This window comes from Chiroxiphia lanceolata, chromosome 15 (genome assembly GCF_009829145.1).
Source record: "Chiroxiphia lanceolata isolate bChiLan1 chromosome 15, bChiLan1.pri, whole genome shotgun sequence".
Classification (NCBI taxonomy): domain Eukaryota; kingdom Metazoa; phylum Chordata; class Aves; order Passeriformes; family Pipridae; genus Chiroxiphia; species Chiroxiphia lanceolata.
In genome coordinates this window covers 14,788,417-14,802,759 of record NC_045651.1, presented here as the reverse complement: position 1 = coordinate 14,802,759, position 14,343 = coordinate 14,788,417, and the positions used below count along the sequence as shown (strand labels likewise).

Here is a 14,343-nt window from a genome sequence, read left to right as displayed (position 1 = left end):
CCTTCTTGAAGTCTAATTCATATTTTAACTTGATTCCTAAAGCTTTTCCTGAAGAGTTGCACATACAGCCAAAGTGAGTGAAGTGTGAGAAGGTATAATGGAAGCATGTAAGGAACTTGAGAATCCTAGTAATATTTTTCCTGTACTTTCTGTTACTTTCTTGATCTGCAGACCAGAACTCTGCTCAGACCAGTTGGGTTTGGTTTGCAAAGTAAAGTGTGTGATCAGTAGTGAGCTTGTGGAAAACCTCTGTCCAAACCTACTCAGATCTCAACCCTGTGGCCATCTTCTGACCTTCCCAGGTCAGTCAGGAAGGTCAGTTGTGCAGTGGAGATCCACAGGTTTTGTCTGGGTCCTGGTAAAACCCCCCCTCCTTCCTTCCTCTTCCACTCCAGAAAGCACAAAGTAGCCTTGGGGTCTGACAGCGGGGAGGGATTCAAATACTCCATTAAATTACCACGGAAGGGGAACAAATTGAATATTTCTTCCATGTTCTTTTTCAGAAATCAGATTCCACTAACTCTTGTCTTTAGTTTATTTTAATCCCGCATTCTTTGGCAGGGGGTGCTTCTGCATCAGTGTTTGTGTAACACTGCAGACTCTTGTGTTTGATGGGATGTTCCCATCACTGGCAGCAGCAAACAACAAACAGCTGAGCACACAAGACCCCTCCCTGATCCTGCAGTGTTCAAGTTGTTGCTGCTGCTTTGCTATGAAAAATAAATGATCTAGTTCAGCGTTCCCATGAATAACACAGGCCCCAGAGTTTTCAGCTTGTTTGTAGGTTTGAAATGTGCTGTCTTGAAGCAGCTGTAAATCCCCAGCAGTGTGATGAGTCCATTGCAGACTCAGCAATGATTTCTCTTTGGTTTTGTCTCATGGGTGAGATGTTAATTCCCGTCACATTTGCAGGGTTGCCACTAGATGGTGCGGGAAACACAGGCTTCACCAGCACACTGCATGAACAGACTGGAGTGCCATCCACAGAGCATGGCTTGTAGAATTTTTCTTAATAGTATTTTTGGGAATTCAGGCCCAGGAATGAATCTTTTCCAGTGGCAGCAGTTGGTTTGGTAACATCCCCACCAAATAAGTATGGGAGTTATAAATCCCGCTGTCATGATGGGAATGAAAAACACCTACTTGGTCCTCGGTGATAAAATCATTCTGTAGGGCCTTTGCTTGCTGCATTTAATCTACTTAATGTTACATTTTTAGATGAGTACAGTTGTTACATGGTTCCAAATTGGAGTCTACAAGCTCTTAAATACTCACATGCCAGGTTAGCAAATATTATTGGGGGAGCTGTCTGTAGGGAAGCTGGGCCAGAATTAATTAATGGAGAAGCTGGTGACTCGTCAGGGAATGTGCACAGAGAACAGCATCTCTCACTCAAAGGCAAAGGACTGAGTTGAGCTTGTGTCCTGTGATCCTCAGCCAGGTAGGAGAAATACTGTCTTTCCTTAGCTTTCAGTAAAATAACTACAACTATTTTAATACATAGAATACAAAATTGCTCTGGCCAGACTCCTAGTTACTGGACCTTCATACTCCATGTCTGCTGGCTCTTCAGTGATAGAAGAAAAATTGGATTTGTACCTTCTAGGGTGGGAATTTCCAAAATCAGTGCAGTTGACTGTGTGGTTTGGTTTGTCTTTTCTACTGATATTGGTAGAGCAGTGGAGTAAAATGTGGAATTGAGCCTAAAGAGAGAGAGGAAAGGAGAAGAAACTGAGAAAAAGGTAAGTGGAAAGGACAAGAATAAGAAAGGTACATGGATTGACCTTTTGGGAGAAGAAATACTTCATTAAAGGTGAATGTCTGGTAATTTTCTTGCCTTTCATCCTCCCCTCCTAACCCAAAGGCACTAATTGTTTGCTCTCTAAATGTTCCTTTACTCTTTTTGTATGGAAAGCAGTACAACTAATTAAGCTATAGGGACCTTTGGTGCATTTGAATATTTTCTTATTCCAAAATAATATTATAATATTCTCACAGATTATCAGTTTTTAGTAGATAAAATGGTTATGTTGTTAAATCTTCACAGTGTGTCAGTGCACAGTATGGATTTCTTTAAAAAATACTAGATGTTATTGTAAAAAAAACATACATTACAGAAAATAAAAACATATATACCCCCCTCCTGGGTTTTAATGACCACAAAGATTTAACCTTCATCTAATTGCACCTTTTTCTTTTCTAATTAGTTGAGGTCATTTTTTTCTAGGTTTTTTTCTGGCTGGCTTCTGGGTTTTTTCTAGTTAAAGGCACAGGTTGTTTCTCTATGGGTACCAAGAGCAACTTAGCAGTAGTTTCTCCACTCTGGCTAATGATATTGATAGCTCTTTGGAGGCTGAATTTATTGATTTCCCTTCTTCCTTTTAAAAACTAGGATGTAGGTTAAGAGCCTGCTGCTAAAGAGGGCAAAGGCCTGTTGTATCTGAAGACCTGACCTAAACCATGTGCTGGTCTTGCTGACCCCGGTAGCAAGGCACAACCAAACCACAGATGAGACATGGAAAAGCCTAGAGACGCACAAGGATTTCTTTTAACCATCTCCTGCCCTCCCACCTCTCCCAGATAAAGCAGTGGGAGAGAGGAGTGCTAGGAATTCCATGTGGGGCGAAGGAAGGTTGTAGCCAGGTGAGGATCAGTCTCTTCTCCCAGGTAACAAGTGACAGCATGAGAGGAAATGGCCTCAAGGGGAGGTTTAGGTTGGATACTAAGGAAAATTTCTTCATGGAAAAGGTTGTCAAGCATAGGAACAGGCTGCCAAGGGAAGTAGTGGAGTCACTATCCCTGGAGGGATTTAAAAGACATGTAGATGTAGCACTTGGGAACATGGTGGGCTTGGCAGTGCAGGGTTAATGGCTGGACAGCTTTCCAGTGAATAAAAGCAACCATATGCAGTAAAAAGTCTACATCAATTGCCCAGTGAGAGAAGATCATGTCCAACGTTTCAAACTGCTGCTTGATTTTCATGAATTTATGTATTTTCATTCCCTTCGCAGTGTTTTTAGTCAATGTGTGAGAGATCTGAAGGTTTATCCTGCCTTAGCTGCTCTCTGAGGGGCTGTACCCCTGTGTTAGGAGGGGCTACTCCTGCAAATGCTTGCATGTAGTAAACTAGAAATATTTCTGGTGTAAGTTTAGGTAACAGACTACAGAAAGGGCTGGGATTACTCTGTGTAACATTTTCTCCCTTAGGTGGAATTGTTCATCCAGGGACCAGTGAGGGAGGAGGGAGACAAACAAAAGGTAAGACCAAATTTGGGTCTGGGCTCAAGATGGCCAACAGGAAATTTTCCATTGGCTCCACTGGGATTTCACTGGGAAAACATAATCAGGAGTACAAACCATGAAAATACCACGTGTGCATGTGGAACAGGTTGTCTTCCCTGAGACCTGCCCAAACCCACTGAGGCACTGCAGGCAGGAGGGTGAGTGTCTGACCTTCACCACCCAGTGTGGGGATTCACATTCCACTGAACTGAGTTTGCATTTTTGCTGGGTCCAGCCCCGAGTCTTTGGCATGGCTGTACAATTTAATTAAGCTTTCACGTTTGATGGTGTGAAAACTGCAGTTTCAACCAGTTACATCACCCTCAGTAGTCAGGAAGCCTTTTCGTTGCATTTGTCCATGTGTTACTCATGTCCTGTAGGAACTAGTGCAATAAATAAAGAGGAAGAACCCCCTGGCATTGCAACACAGTTTTACCTCTTCTACCTCTGTAATTCTTTGCAGGCTATGAACAATATAATTATTTTTTCTTACAGGTTTGGCTAATCTTACAAATCTTTCTCTAAGTAAGAGTTACTCCCATTCTACAGAAAGCAGAAGTAAAAAGCCAGCAACTTGCTGAAGGTCCTGGGTGTCTGGGTGGCAGAGCAGGTCACACCTGCAGTCCCCAGCTCAGACTCCAGGGCTGGTTCTGCTCCCTCATGTCCTGCAGGTGAGCATCACACCCCATGAGCTGAGGGAGCTTAGCAAGGGGGAAACTGCTCTGAATTATTCAGGTAGATCAAATGGTCTGAGGAGGGTACAGAGCCATGGCCATGTCCTGCCCAGAGCTCCTCTCCACAGCAGGCTGAGCAATGTGCCTTCAAGTCTGTCAGGTGGGTCGATTCCCTCCTGTCCCCAGAAGAAGGAATACGTGCAGTGCAGTGCTTTGTGTCTGTAGTGATTTTAAAAATACTGTACTGCTGGCCTGGAACACTCTGTACAAGGTTCTGAGGGCAGTGACTTCTGAAATATATCTGCAAAGGCCCTGATCCATAAAGATACCCAAGTCTGTGTTGTCTCTTGAAGTACAATGGAGCTGAAAGACCTTGGGAGCTCGTGTGGGTCAGGAGGTGAGTGCTTGTACCAGGAGCAGTAAAATCTTCTACTGTGATCCAAGCAAGAAACACTTCTCTGAAAAAAAAAAAAAGATATGTGTGACAAACTGCTGTAAATGCAGTTTAGACTGTTGGTGAGAAAGGAAAGAATTCTATAAATGCTAATTACATTGTTCAGTCTGACAGACTGAACTTCACAGCTCTGACCAGTCTCAGAGTCTGACAAAGTTGGGACAGACCATGTTAAATACTGCTATTCCTGGAAGAGCAGTAAAAAGCAAAACAATGAAAACATTTTGAACTTAATTTTGAAATAAAATTTCTAGAATTGGTATTAGAAGCAACACAATTTGCTGAGGTGGTTTGGGGAGGATTGTTTCCTTGGCTATTTTGGCAGCAAATGCCAAAATGAATGGCTTCAAACTGGCAGAGGGCAGGGTTAGATTGGATATTAGGAAGAAATTCTTCCCTGTGAGGGTGGTGAGGCCCTGGCACAGGTTGCCCAGAGAAGCTGTGGCTGCCCCATCCCTGGAAGTGTCCAGGTTGGACGGGGCTTGGACTAACCTGGGCTAGTGGAAGGTGTCCCTGCCCATGGCAGGGGTTTGGAACAAGATGATCTTTAAGATCCCTTTCAATCCAAACCATTCTACAACAGTATGAAAATTTTGAAGACATTGGGCAACACAAATTTCTACCAATGAGGTGATATTTAAATGTTGACATATTTTCCTTTCTATCCCATATTATTTGCAGTGGACTGGAGGAAGAAGGCTTTGTCTTTGAGCACAGAATCCAAAGCTTTCTCCTGCCTGTCTGAGATCACGAGGTAATTTTCCATTGCCAGCATTAGCCTTAGCAGGACTTTTCTCTCAGAATCCTTCTGTTGAAGACAGTGACATTTAATGAAGTGAGCTGATGCCCTGAGCAGGCTGTAGTGCCCTTGCTGTCACACGCAGTGCCTCGTGCCTTCTGGGCAGCTGTGCCAGGAGCGCTTCTACGGTGTCAGAAAAATGTGCAAAGACTACAGATGTTTGTCAGCATCTTTCTACTGATACAGAAAATTTTGGAAAAGATTATACTCGGCACTCCAGCCTCCACCTCTTGCTTCCATGGCAGCTCCCACCTTGGATCAGCTGGTGTGTATCTGCCTACCTGGAGAGTGAACTCTGTTTCACTGAGGATTTTACTCCTTTGCTTTCTTATTGCAAGACCCAATTTCTTCTGCTCTCTTTGGTGGTAGAAACCATCACTTCCATTATTCCCCCTACACTTCCCTACAGTGCCACTAGTGTTGGCTTTTGGACTCAGTTATTCCCCCCGGGTGTTTTTCTGGTTAACGCTATCGTACACTTAGATAATTAATTGGGTTAATTATGCTTAGAAAAGGGTTTCAGGGTGGAGACCAAACCAGCTCATCTGCAGCTGGTTTGTTGTGCAGTTCATTCTCTTCTTGAGAAATTGTTGATCTGAAGCTTAGAGGCAGCAGAGGAGGGAAACTTCCATTTTCTACCTTTAAAATGACGAGGGGAGAGTTGTGCTGTGCGCTGTAGCATCAATCAGTCATCACTGAGGTGGTTCTTGAGGACTTCCTAGAACAGGTGACTCTTTATTATTCAAAGGAAAGAGGAGACACTTTGCAGTAGATCCTGCTATTTGCTTGTTGCTATAAAAAGATTGGGAAGGGGAGGTGGGGAGGAATCTGTTCTAAATCCAGCTGGTACCAGCTCAGCCCTTCAGGGAAGCACAACGCTTAATTTCTCTTGTATTTCTTTGACCCAGTTAGCATTGCACAAATGTTCCTGATCACAGGACTGTCTAATCCTCTCTTGAATCCTGCTAAATTTTATCTTGTTGACATCCTGCAGCAATTAATTCCAGGATCTGACCCTGCACAGCAAGAAGGCTGTTTTTCTTCGCCGTCTGTTTGTTCCAACAATCCAGGTTTGAACAGAGGCAGCACAGAGCCAGCATCCAAGGCAGGGATGTCACCATCCCTCCAGGACTGGGAGCAGCCCAACACCTCTGGTATAAACCATTTTCTCTCCTACATACTTGCCATCAAGGAAGAAATAATAAAACATTCAGCTAAGCTCAGCTGACTTGCAAATGTCACAATCCACCACCAGATGAGATGTGGCAGTGTCCCTGCTGGCCAATTCTGCTCTCACTGTGCGTGACCACCCGCTCTGCACTTGCTGATCCCGAGGGGAAAAGCCACTGCAGGTGTGTGAGGCACAGGCAGATAAAGCATTGTGGTTTACAGCTGGCTGGATGGGCTTTCAGCTAGATTAACTTAAAAGCAAAGATGAAAAATGGTTGACAAACTGCTAATGCACACAGATAAATAAACTAATAATTTGATTTCCCTCATCAGCTGCCATTAGAAATCTGTGCTTTAAATGCAGCAGAAAATTATTCCCATTACAAGCCCATTTCAAAGCACTTAAAGGCTCCCTTTGATTTTAAATGGCATTTGGTCAAGTTTTATGTAGCAACTTGCTGGCATTCTAAAAATGTCCAGTTTTTCTACAGCTCCTCACAACAGTCCTCAGAATTGTTGCCTCCAGGACCATTAATTCCAGGAAAGCTGCAATTTCCAGGAACGATATCTCTGTATTTACACAACATGCATTTTGCATCAGCTCTAACTCGTGTCAGGCAAATTGGATTATACTTGAGAATCCCAGAGCATAGGGAAAGACCACGAGCTCATGATGTGGTGCTTCAGGGGTCATCCCTGCTGTCAACTGTGGCCCACATAAGTGGTGCCAGCCACAGAACACGAATGAGCTCTGGTGAGCAAGGCAAAGAGCTGTGCTTTAATGCTCTGACTCCTGAAACACCAGCAGAAAAGCTTTCAGCCATCATTTCAGATCTCTATTCAGCCCATGGTTACAGCTGCAAATCCAAAATACAAACCCCCTTGCCATTAATCACGTTGCTGATGGGACAGTCAAGGTTTCGTTCAAAGATAAGGGATTCCTGCTTAGTCATTAAATGCAGTTATACTTCATTCTACACCATTTATCATTACTCTCCACTAAGGAAGGCTTAAAGTTAATTAAAATATGCCCTCAATGAGCAATCAGGACCAAATTCAGGCACTCCAGGGCAGGGGAAAAGCCTGCAGCACCACACACAGGGCTCCTGCTTTAAGCAGAAGGATTCTGTGTTCTGCCTCAGGCCCAGGTCTGGTCCCCTTAAAAGGTGGGAGTTTTCTGTAGAGCACTTAAGATTTAGATTTTTTTCTTAAATCAGAAACAACTGCTTTAATCCTAACTTCAGAGTTAAAGACCTTTCTAGAAACTGGTTTCTCTAACCTTGCTTACACATCCCCTGCACCTCCCTGTTTGTGTGCAGCCCCTCGATCTGCTCCATCTTGTCCCTGCTCGTTACAATCCCTCGCTGAGAGAGCCCCACTTCTGACCTAGCCCTGCCTGGAATCACATTGCACTGCCTGATGTTTTAGTTTCCGATCCACTGTGTTTCTGGCTGTCTGTGTGGACACAGAAAGGCCCCTCCTGGAGTGGGTGAGGGTCTCTGTGCTGCAGCTGCTGTTGGAGTTTCTGAGCTGTTTCTGCACTGCACAGATCTGATCCCCGGATCCCATTAGTGAGGACTGTGGAGCTGTTGCTTCCTTGCCTTTGGTTTGAGCTGATCGGTATCTTTGTAATTTAAAAGACAAGAATCTGAGGAAAGAGCGGGACAGCTTTGTTTCTACCTCGCCAACTCCGGTTTGTAAATTCTGGTCATGATTTTCTGTGTCCAGATGCATTTGCTGTTTGCAGCACAAAGAGGCTGCATGATCATGCAAGCACAATTGCACGTTAGCCCACAGTCTGCTTGTGAGCTGGTTGTGAAGGCTGAGACTGAAAGCTGCCGGTGGGATTTAGATACCAATTCTCCATTCAAATTAATCCAAATCCCTTCGGCAGTTCTGATGATCTCAATAAATGAGATTTTTCTGCCAGTGACTTCAAATGCAGAGCCTGCCATGAGATTGGCCATGAAAGCAGCATGGCTTTTATCTCACTCTGTGACCTAAATTCCCAGATAAGGTTTTCCTTCTTGTCTGGGAGCACTTCTGAACAGGCAGGAGGTTTATCCTGACCAGTGATTCCTCAGGGGCTGTTCTGTACAGAGGAAAAGAGGGGAAGCATTTTCTGATGGCCCAGTGTGTGTCCATGGGCTGGCAGGATCACCAAAGGGGGGAACAGGGAGAAAAGTGCAGTATAACTACAGGCCACATTATCCCATCCAGGAGCAGCCAATTTATTTTGCTTTGGTAGGACTGCAGGCTCCTTCAGCAGCTCTCAGTTGGATTCTGGAGAGCCCTTGGTGGCCGAGGAGCAGAGGGGCTGTTACAGTGGAGTGAGGGGGCTGCCCCACACTGAACCAGCCTGAGGTGCATCTGCAGCAGGTGGGTGATGATGTACAGCTGCAAACCTGACTTACCAGGGAACTGGTGCATATTTAACTGCACAGTGATTTTACGGGGACTGAAGTGCTCATTTCCAACAGAGCTGATGGTGAAAAAGGTGAGGACTGTGCTTTTCAAAACAGGATTTACCTGGACCTGAAGGGTAGCTGAAGCAAATGGAAACAACCCTCCCCATGTGCTCCTCTGTCCTGTGTTAAACTGGGTTTCCTTCTCTTACCTGTCACAGCCTTTACTGCACAGCTGGAATCCCTCAGCCTGGGGCTCCTGGCCCCTGAAAACCCTCATCCCCCTCCTGCTGGGAGTTGCCCTGCTTGCTCCCCAGCACCACAGTCCCATGTTTCCCTCTTCTAACCCCAATGCCTTGCCACTCCTGTGACCCTGATTTGCCTTTGTCTCTGTCCCGATCTTTGCTGCATCCCGCCAGCTTTGGGTCCTCTTGCTTGAGTAGAACCTCAGTTTGCACTAAAATAAAAAGCTCCAGAGTGAGCCAGTTCACTCCAAAGCTTCATTTCTCCAAACCCTGCTGCACCTAACAGAGCTGGCTCTGGTGTAACCTGGTAGGGTGAGAAGGTGTTTGTGCACTAAATCGTAGTCCATGTGCTGTGGACCAGCCCTGCACTGAAAATAATACCCCATGGAATGCAGTAATGGAAACAACAACTGGATGGAAGGATTTTATTTGTTTCTTCTGTCAAAAGCAGTGACACATGCAATTGGCATAAGACTTGCTAGGCATTAGTGTCTCAAATATTCACATGGAGGAAATTTAAATGGCAGCAGAGCAATGAGGACAAGCATCACTTAAACCCCAGTGTTTACCTGAGAAGGGAGGGACAGAAGTGTGGAGGAGGCAGAGCAGGCTGGCACCTCCCAGGTTCAACTCTTTCCATCAGCTTTAATAAATACAGGACCCACCTTCACTTTTGTTCTTGCTGTGTGGTTCATTCAAGAACAAAGCTGGGAAGCAGTTCAGCTCCATAGTGCTAATGAGTTTCAACACGAGAAAAGATATTTGAGGTAAGAGATGTGAGGATGAGAAGCTCAGACACTCTCACCTTTTGATCCTTGAGCATATTTACACTTGTGTTAGTACTAAGCAGAAGTTGCCTTCTGATTTAATCTGCTCGAGGGTGGTTTGGAAATCACTTGTGAGTATTTTTATAATTGCAGCTTTTCCAATGCTATTTCTCATCTTAGCTGCTGTTGAGCAAACAGCCTGGTCCCTGTGCTCTCCACTGTGCCAAAACATTTGTTCCTAGTAGTAGTAATAATTAGGCTGGTATTGCTTTGCAGTTTTCTCACCTACTTCTCTTGGCTGGCTATAAGAGAGTGTGGCACCAGACACAGGTACGTGAGTTTGCTCTGACCACAGGAGAAAGTGCCAAGGACAGAGAGTTTCTCTGGATGGAGAAGTCTCTGTGTGGCAGTGAGGGATGGCCTGGGCATGTGCCCACTAGGACCACACAGCACTGCAGGAATGCTTCCTGTCCTACAGACATCCCATGTAGCAATAACAACAACTGAATTGTTTTATATATGTTATGTGCTGGATGTTTGTAACATGCACATATGTTCTTTCCAGGTTTCAGTCTCGCAGCAGGAGGCAAAGCACAGTCAACATCATCAGCGTTGTCAGGTAGGTGAGGATACAGAAGCACAGCTATGTAAGGAAACACAGAAATTATTAATTTACATTCAGGTCCTGTGAGCACCAGCCCAGCATCCCCAGGCTGCCCCTCAGCCAAAGCTCCTCTTCTGAGCCTGCAGAGATGTGTACATGTTCACGGGGCTCCTGCATGGGGCTCCTCCAGCAAATCCATGGGTGCCCATGGTGTGCAGCCTGGCTGTGACAGTGCAGAAACCAGCATTATCCCTATTTCTTTACAGCTGGCTCCAGAACAGGCACAGCCCTGGCATGGCAATGGGCTCCTAGCTCTCCTCATGCCAGGGGTAGTTCAAGGAGTAAAGGGAACAGAGTTGTGCCAGGGCAAGCAACAGGAAAATCCCCACCCAAAGAGTTGTAATATTCTCCATGTTGCCCTTCCAGAAAGTCCTCTTAAGAGACTTCTTATGATTTTTAAGAAATATGCTACTGTGTTAACAGATGACTCTCCAGTGGGGCTCTGGTGCTGACACAGGGATCTATGATGGGTCTCCCAGTAAATGCACGTGTCAGAGAGAGCACATCTTGTACTGTCCAAGCATCAGCCAAAATGTTCCTTTCTGGATAACTGTACCCAAGTGTGAGCAACATCTGGCTGCTTGGCATTGGCTGGAAAACACTAGTATTTCCATGTTCCCACAGATCACTTCTCCAGCACAGATGGGGTTTGTGCTCTCTCCAGCTTTTCTTCATGCTCAGGGCAGTTCTAAGCAGTAGGTGGGAGGAGATGCTTTATGAACTGTTGCCTTTCCAAAATGAGAACTGATTGCTGTTTCCTTAGCAGATGAGACTCTGAATTGTCCCTTTGTCCACAGATGAGGGATATGATGGGTCACAATAGTCTGCCTGACTCGCATGCATGTTCAAGCCATGTTTTCTGTGTGAGGACTCCAGGGAGAGCTGCTAGAGCACAGGGTGGTTATATCTTGGGAATAAAATTATTCTGAGCAGCTGCTTCTTCACACTTCAGCAATGGCTGGGAGCAAACAAGCTTTTATCTTTGCTTCTTTCCAGATGCATCTGTGCTCTGAAATCCAGTTATGGATCGTGGCTTTTTTAGGTACCTGGAAAGACTCGAAGTATCTCTGCTTAGTGGAGACACCACTCATCATGTTTTTGTCAAAGTGAGAAGTTTCTCTCCCTTCTTTTTCATCTATGCCTGCAGTCTTGAACAAACTCTGCTTTCTTACAGAGCAGTGCAGGGCTGGGTTTCCTACCAGCTTCCCTCTGGCTGAGGATGCTGATAGCTCCTCAGTGTTAATGGACACAGGGCCATTTTCTTTCTGACTGTGGTTACTCCCTAAAACTGTTCCCTCATCCCTTCTGAGATACTTAAGCTCTGAGCAGAATGCTTCTTTCTGAACTGGTCTTGGGGAGGGAAGCCTTGGAAGACCGAACACTCGTGGAAAACTGTTTTTCCCTGTGGCTTTTTCTTTCAGGGTTGTGGGATGAAGGTCATCATTTCGGCCAGAAGAGTTGCACTGTGAGTAACCACTGCTGGTGTTTTTACCATATGAAGAAGCCTTGGAGGAGCAAAGATTTCCTGCACAGGTGTAAATCTGTTCCAGGGGGTCCTCTCTGGACCAAAAGTCGGCTTCTGCAGGTGGGACTTTTCCCAGTGGCACCACATTTGAGATTAAATTGGTCAATTTGCATTTTGACCTTTCCTGTTGTGTCCCCGCAAGGGGTGGAGAACATGACACGTCTTCAAGGGTCTTCAAGGTCTTTCTGTCCTGAACCTTATGTCTGCTTTCAGGAAGGGCTGGGAAGGTGGGTCTGGCAAGGTGGCAGATGGATTGAATGTAGTCATCACTGGAGTACAAGTCTGGGCTGGCTGTGGTGCTTCCAGTGCGCTTTGGGTTGTTGGTTGGATCTTCCATCGCTTCCTCGTGGGTTTCACGGATGGTTGGGAGAGGCTTTGAAAGACTCAATCTGATCCGGGGTGCCATGGCTGCAAAGAGCAGAGCAGGCATGATCAGCATGTGAAAACTAGCTGCAGTAAAGAAATTCTGGGCTTGTTTCTGTGAAGTCCACGCTACCTGAGCCACCTGATGCCTTCTTGTGGCAAACGGTGCAGTTTACAAAACCTGCGTTTTAAAAGTTTGGTGGCAGTGCTTTTATACCCATGGCTTCATAAAGAACTTCATAAATGTACAAAAGACACCAAGTGATTAAGTACGGCAGCAAATAAAAGGCTCATTAAGGAGATCAGCAATGATGCTCCTCCTGAATGCAGGGGGGCACAGCTGGAGAGGTGTGGGGCAGAGGCACAAGCTCATCTCACTGTCTCTGTTGTAACAGCAAGGCACAAACTACTCTCTTTATTTAATACTCCACGTCTGTTCACTGTAACAGGGCTCTGACTTTACCCTGTGTCCCAGCAGGCAAGAGCTGAACTCGACAGGAGAGGAGCTGACCTGCCCCTGTTGGGAGCACCATGTAAGTAAAGCAACCTTACAGCTGGTCTGTTCTAGAAGCTGTAGGTGAGACTGTACAAACATGGTCACTTTTGTCTCTGCCAGGGGTTCATAAACGTAGTCATGGGTGGTAGATCTTTCCCTGTGTGCTTTCCTAGAGTCAAAGAGATTTAATTCATTTCCTTTATATTCAAATAGTCATCCTCAACTTTTTTTAGGATGGATTTCCATCGAACTGCTCCCACTACTCAGTTAAACAGATTGAATTACAAACATTTCAGTATATTTTGAGCTGCAGTGTTTTCTAACTGTACTGATTATTTTTTTCCTCCAAATGCTCTCCCTGCACTTTGCTTATCTCCCCTTCTGGCAGCAATGACTACATAGCCTGGATTAATTTATTTTTTTTTTATTGCTTCCCCCAATGAAATTTGTATGTGACTAATCTGCCGACACAATATAGCTTTGTTGTGTGATTAAACCAAAAGTGCTTTGCTAGCTATTTTAATGCCTTGCTTGTCATTGCTGCAAATAAATCTGGCTTTGTTGAACCTCCCTGCAAAGCTGCAGATCACACACAGAGTACAAGTGAGCAGCTCGTGCCGAGCCCAGGGCAAAGCTCCAGAGTGCCCATCCCTCCCCAGGCTGCTGCTGGCTCTTACTGGTTTTTCTCAGGTGCCACTGGTAAAATCAGCCAAGCTGGGACTTGTTGTCTTGAGAGCAGGAGACACTTGTTTTAATCCTTATGGCCTTTTTATTATCCTTTTTCCTGCCTGCTCCTTTTTTCCTTATGTCTTTACGCCTTAAGGACAAGGCTTGTTCCTTTGCCTTCCCTCCCACCCCTTGTCTGAGCTTGGCAGTGTCAGGGTCTGGGCCCGGTGTTGAGGAGGGTGGACAGATGCTCCTGAAAAGGGGCACGGGCACATTGTGATAAATCACAATACAGCCAATCAGTAACTAAGTCCTGCCAACATACCCTTCCTTCCCAAGGAAATTAAACTACCTATTTACTGTAAAACTCTGCCGATGAGATGGATTAGTTCCAGCTTGGATCCCCTCCACCCTGGGCACTGTGCTGACATGGTCGGGGTCACCTTCCTACCAGCACTCCTGGAGAGCAGGACCCCCTGCCCTGCAGCTTTCCCTCCACCACGCCTTGAGCATCCCTGGCTACCAGCATCCCGGGTATTCCCAGCGGCACCCAGGACACAGCCCACAGCTCATGCGACCCCCTCCCCTTACCTGTGTGGTTGCGGGGCACGGGTGGCTGTTGTCTCCCCTGGCTCCACGGCTCTGCCCTGCTCTCTCCTCCCTGTTTTCAGCACAGGAGATGTGCTGTCTAACACTAACCCATGCGCCAGCTCCCTGCCTCAGTCAGCTGATCCCGCTGCCTGTTTTGTTGCTGTTGCTAAATATAACCCGCTGGCTGCCTGCCCTGCCCGAGCCGCAGCCGGCAGGCGCCGTGGCATCGGGGCAGGCAGGGC

General features: G+C 45.9%; 1 protein-coding gene across 1 annotated transcript; it reads right to left on the bottom strand.

Annotated features, from left to right (window-relative positions):
• Window positions 1-9,440: 9,440 nt before the first annotated feature.
• LOC116794404 lies at window positions 9,441-14,343 on the bottom strand. Its single transcript, XM_032703047.1, has 2 exons — window positions 14,102-14,343; window positions 9,441-12,393 (listed from the first exon to the last, which is right to left on the bottom strand). Exon 2 carries the CDS (start codon window positions 12,389-12,391, stop codon window positions 11,402-11,404), a length of 990 nt encoding a protein of 329 aa, XP_032558938.1. The 5' UTR covers window positions 12,392-12,393; window positions 14,102-14,343; the 3' UTR covers window positions 9,441-11,401.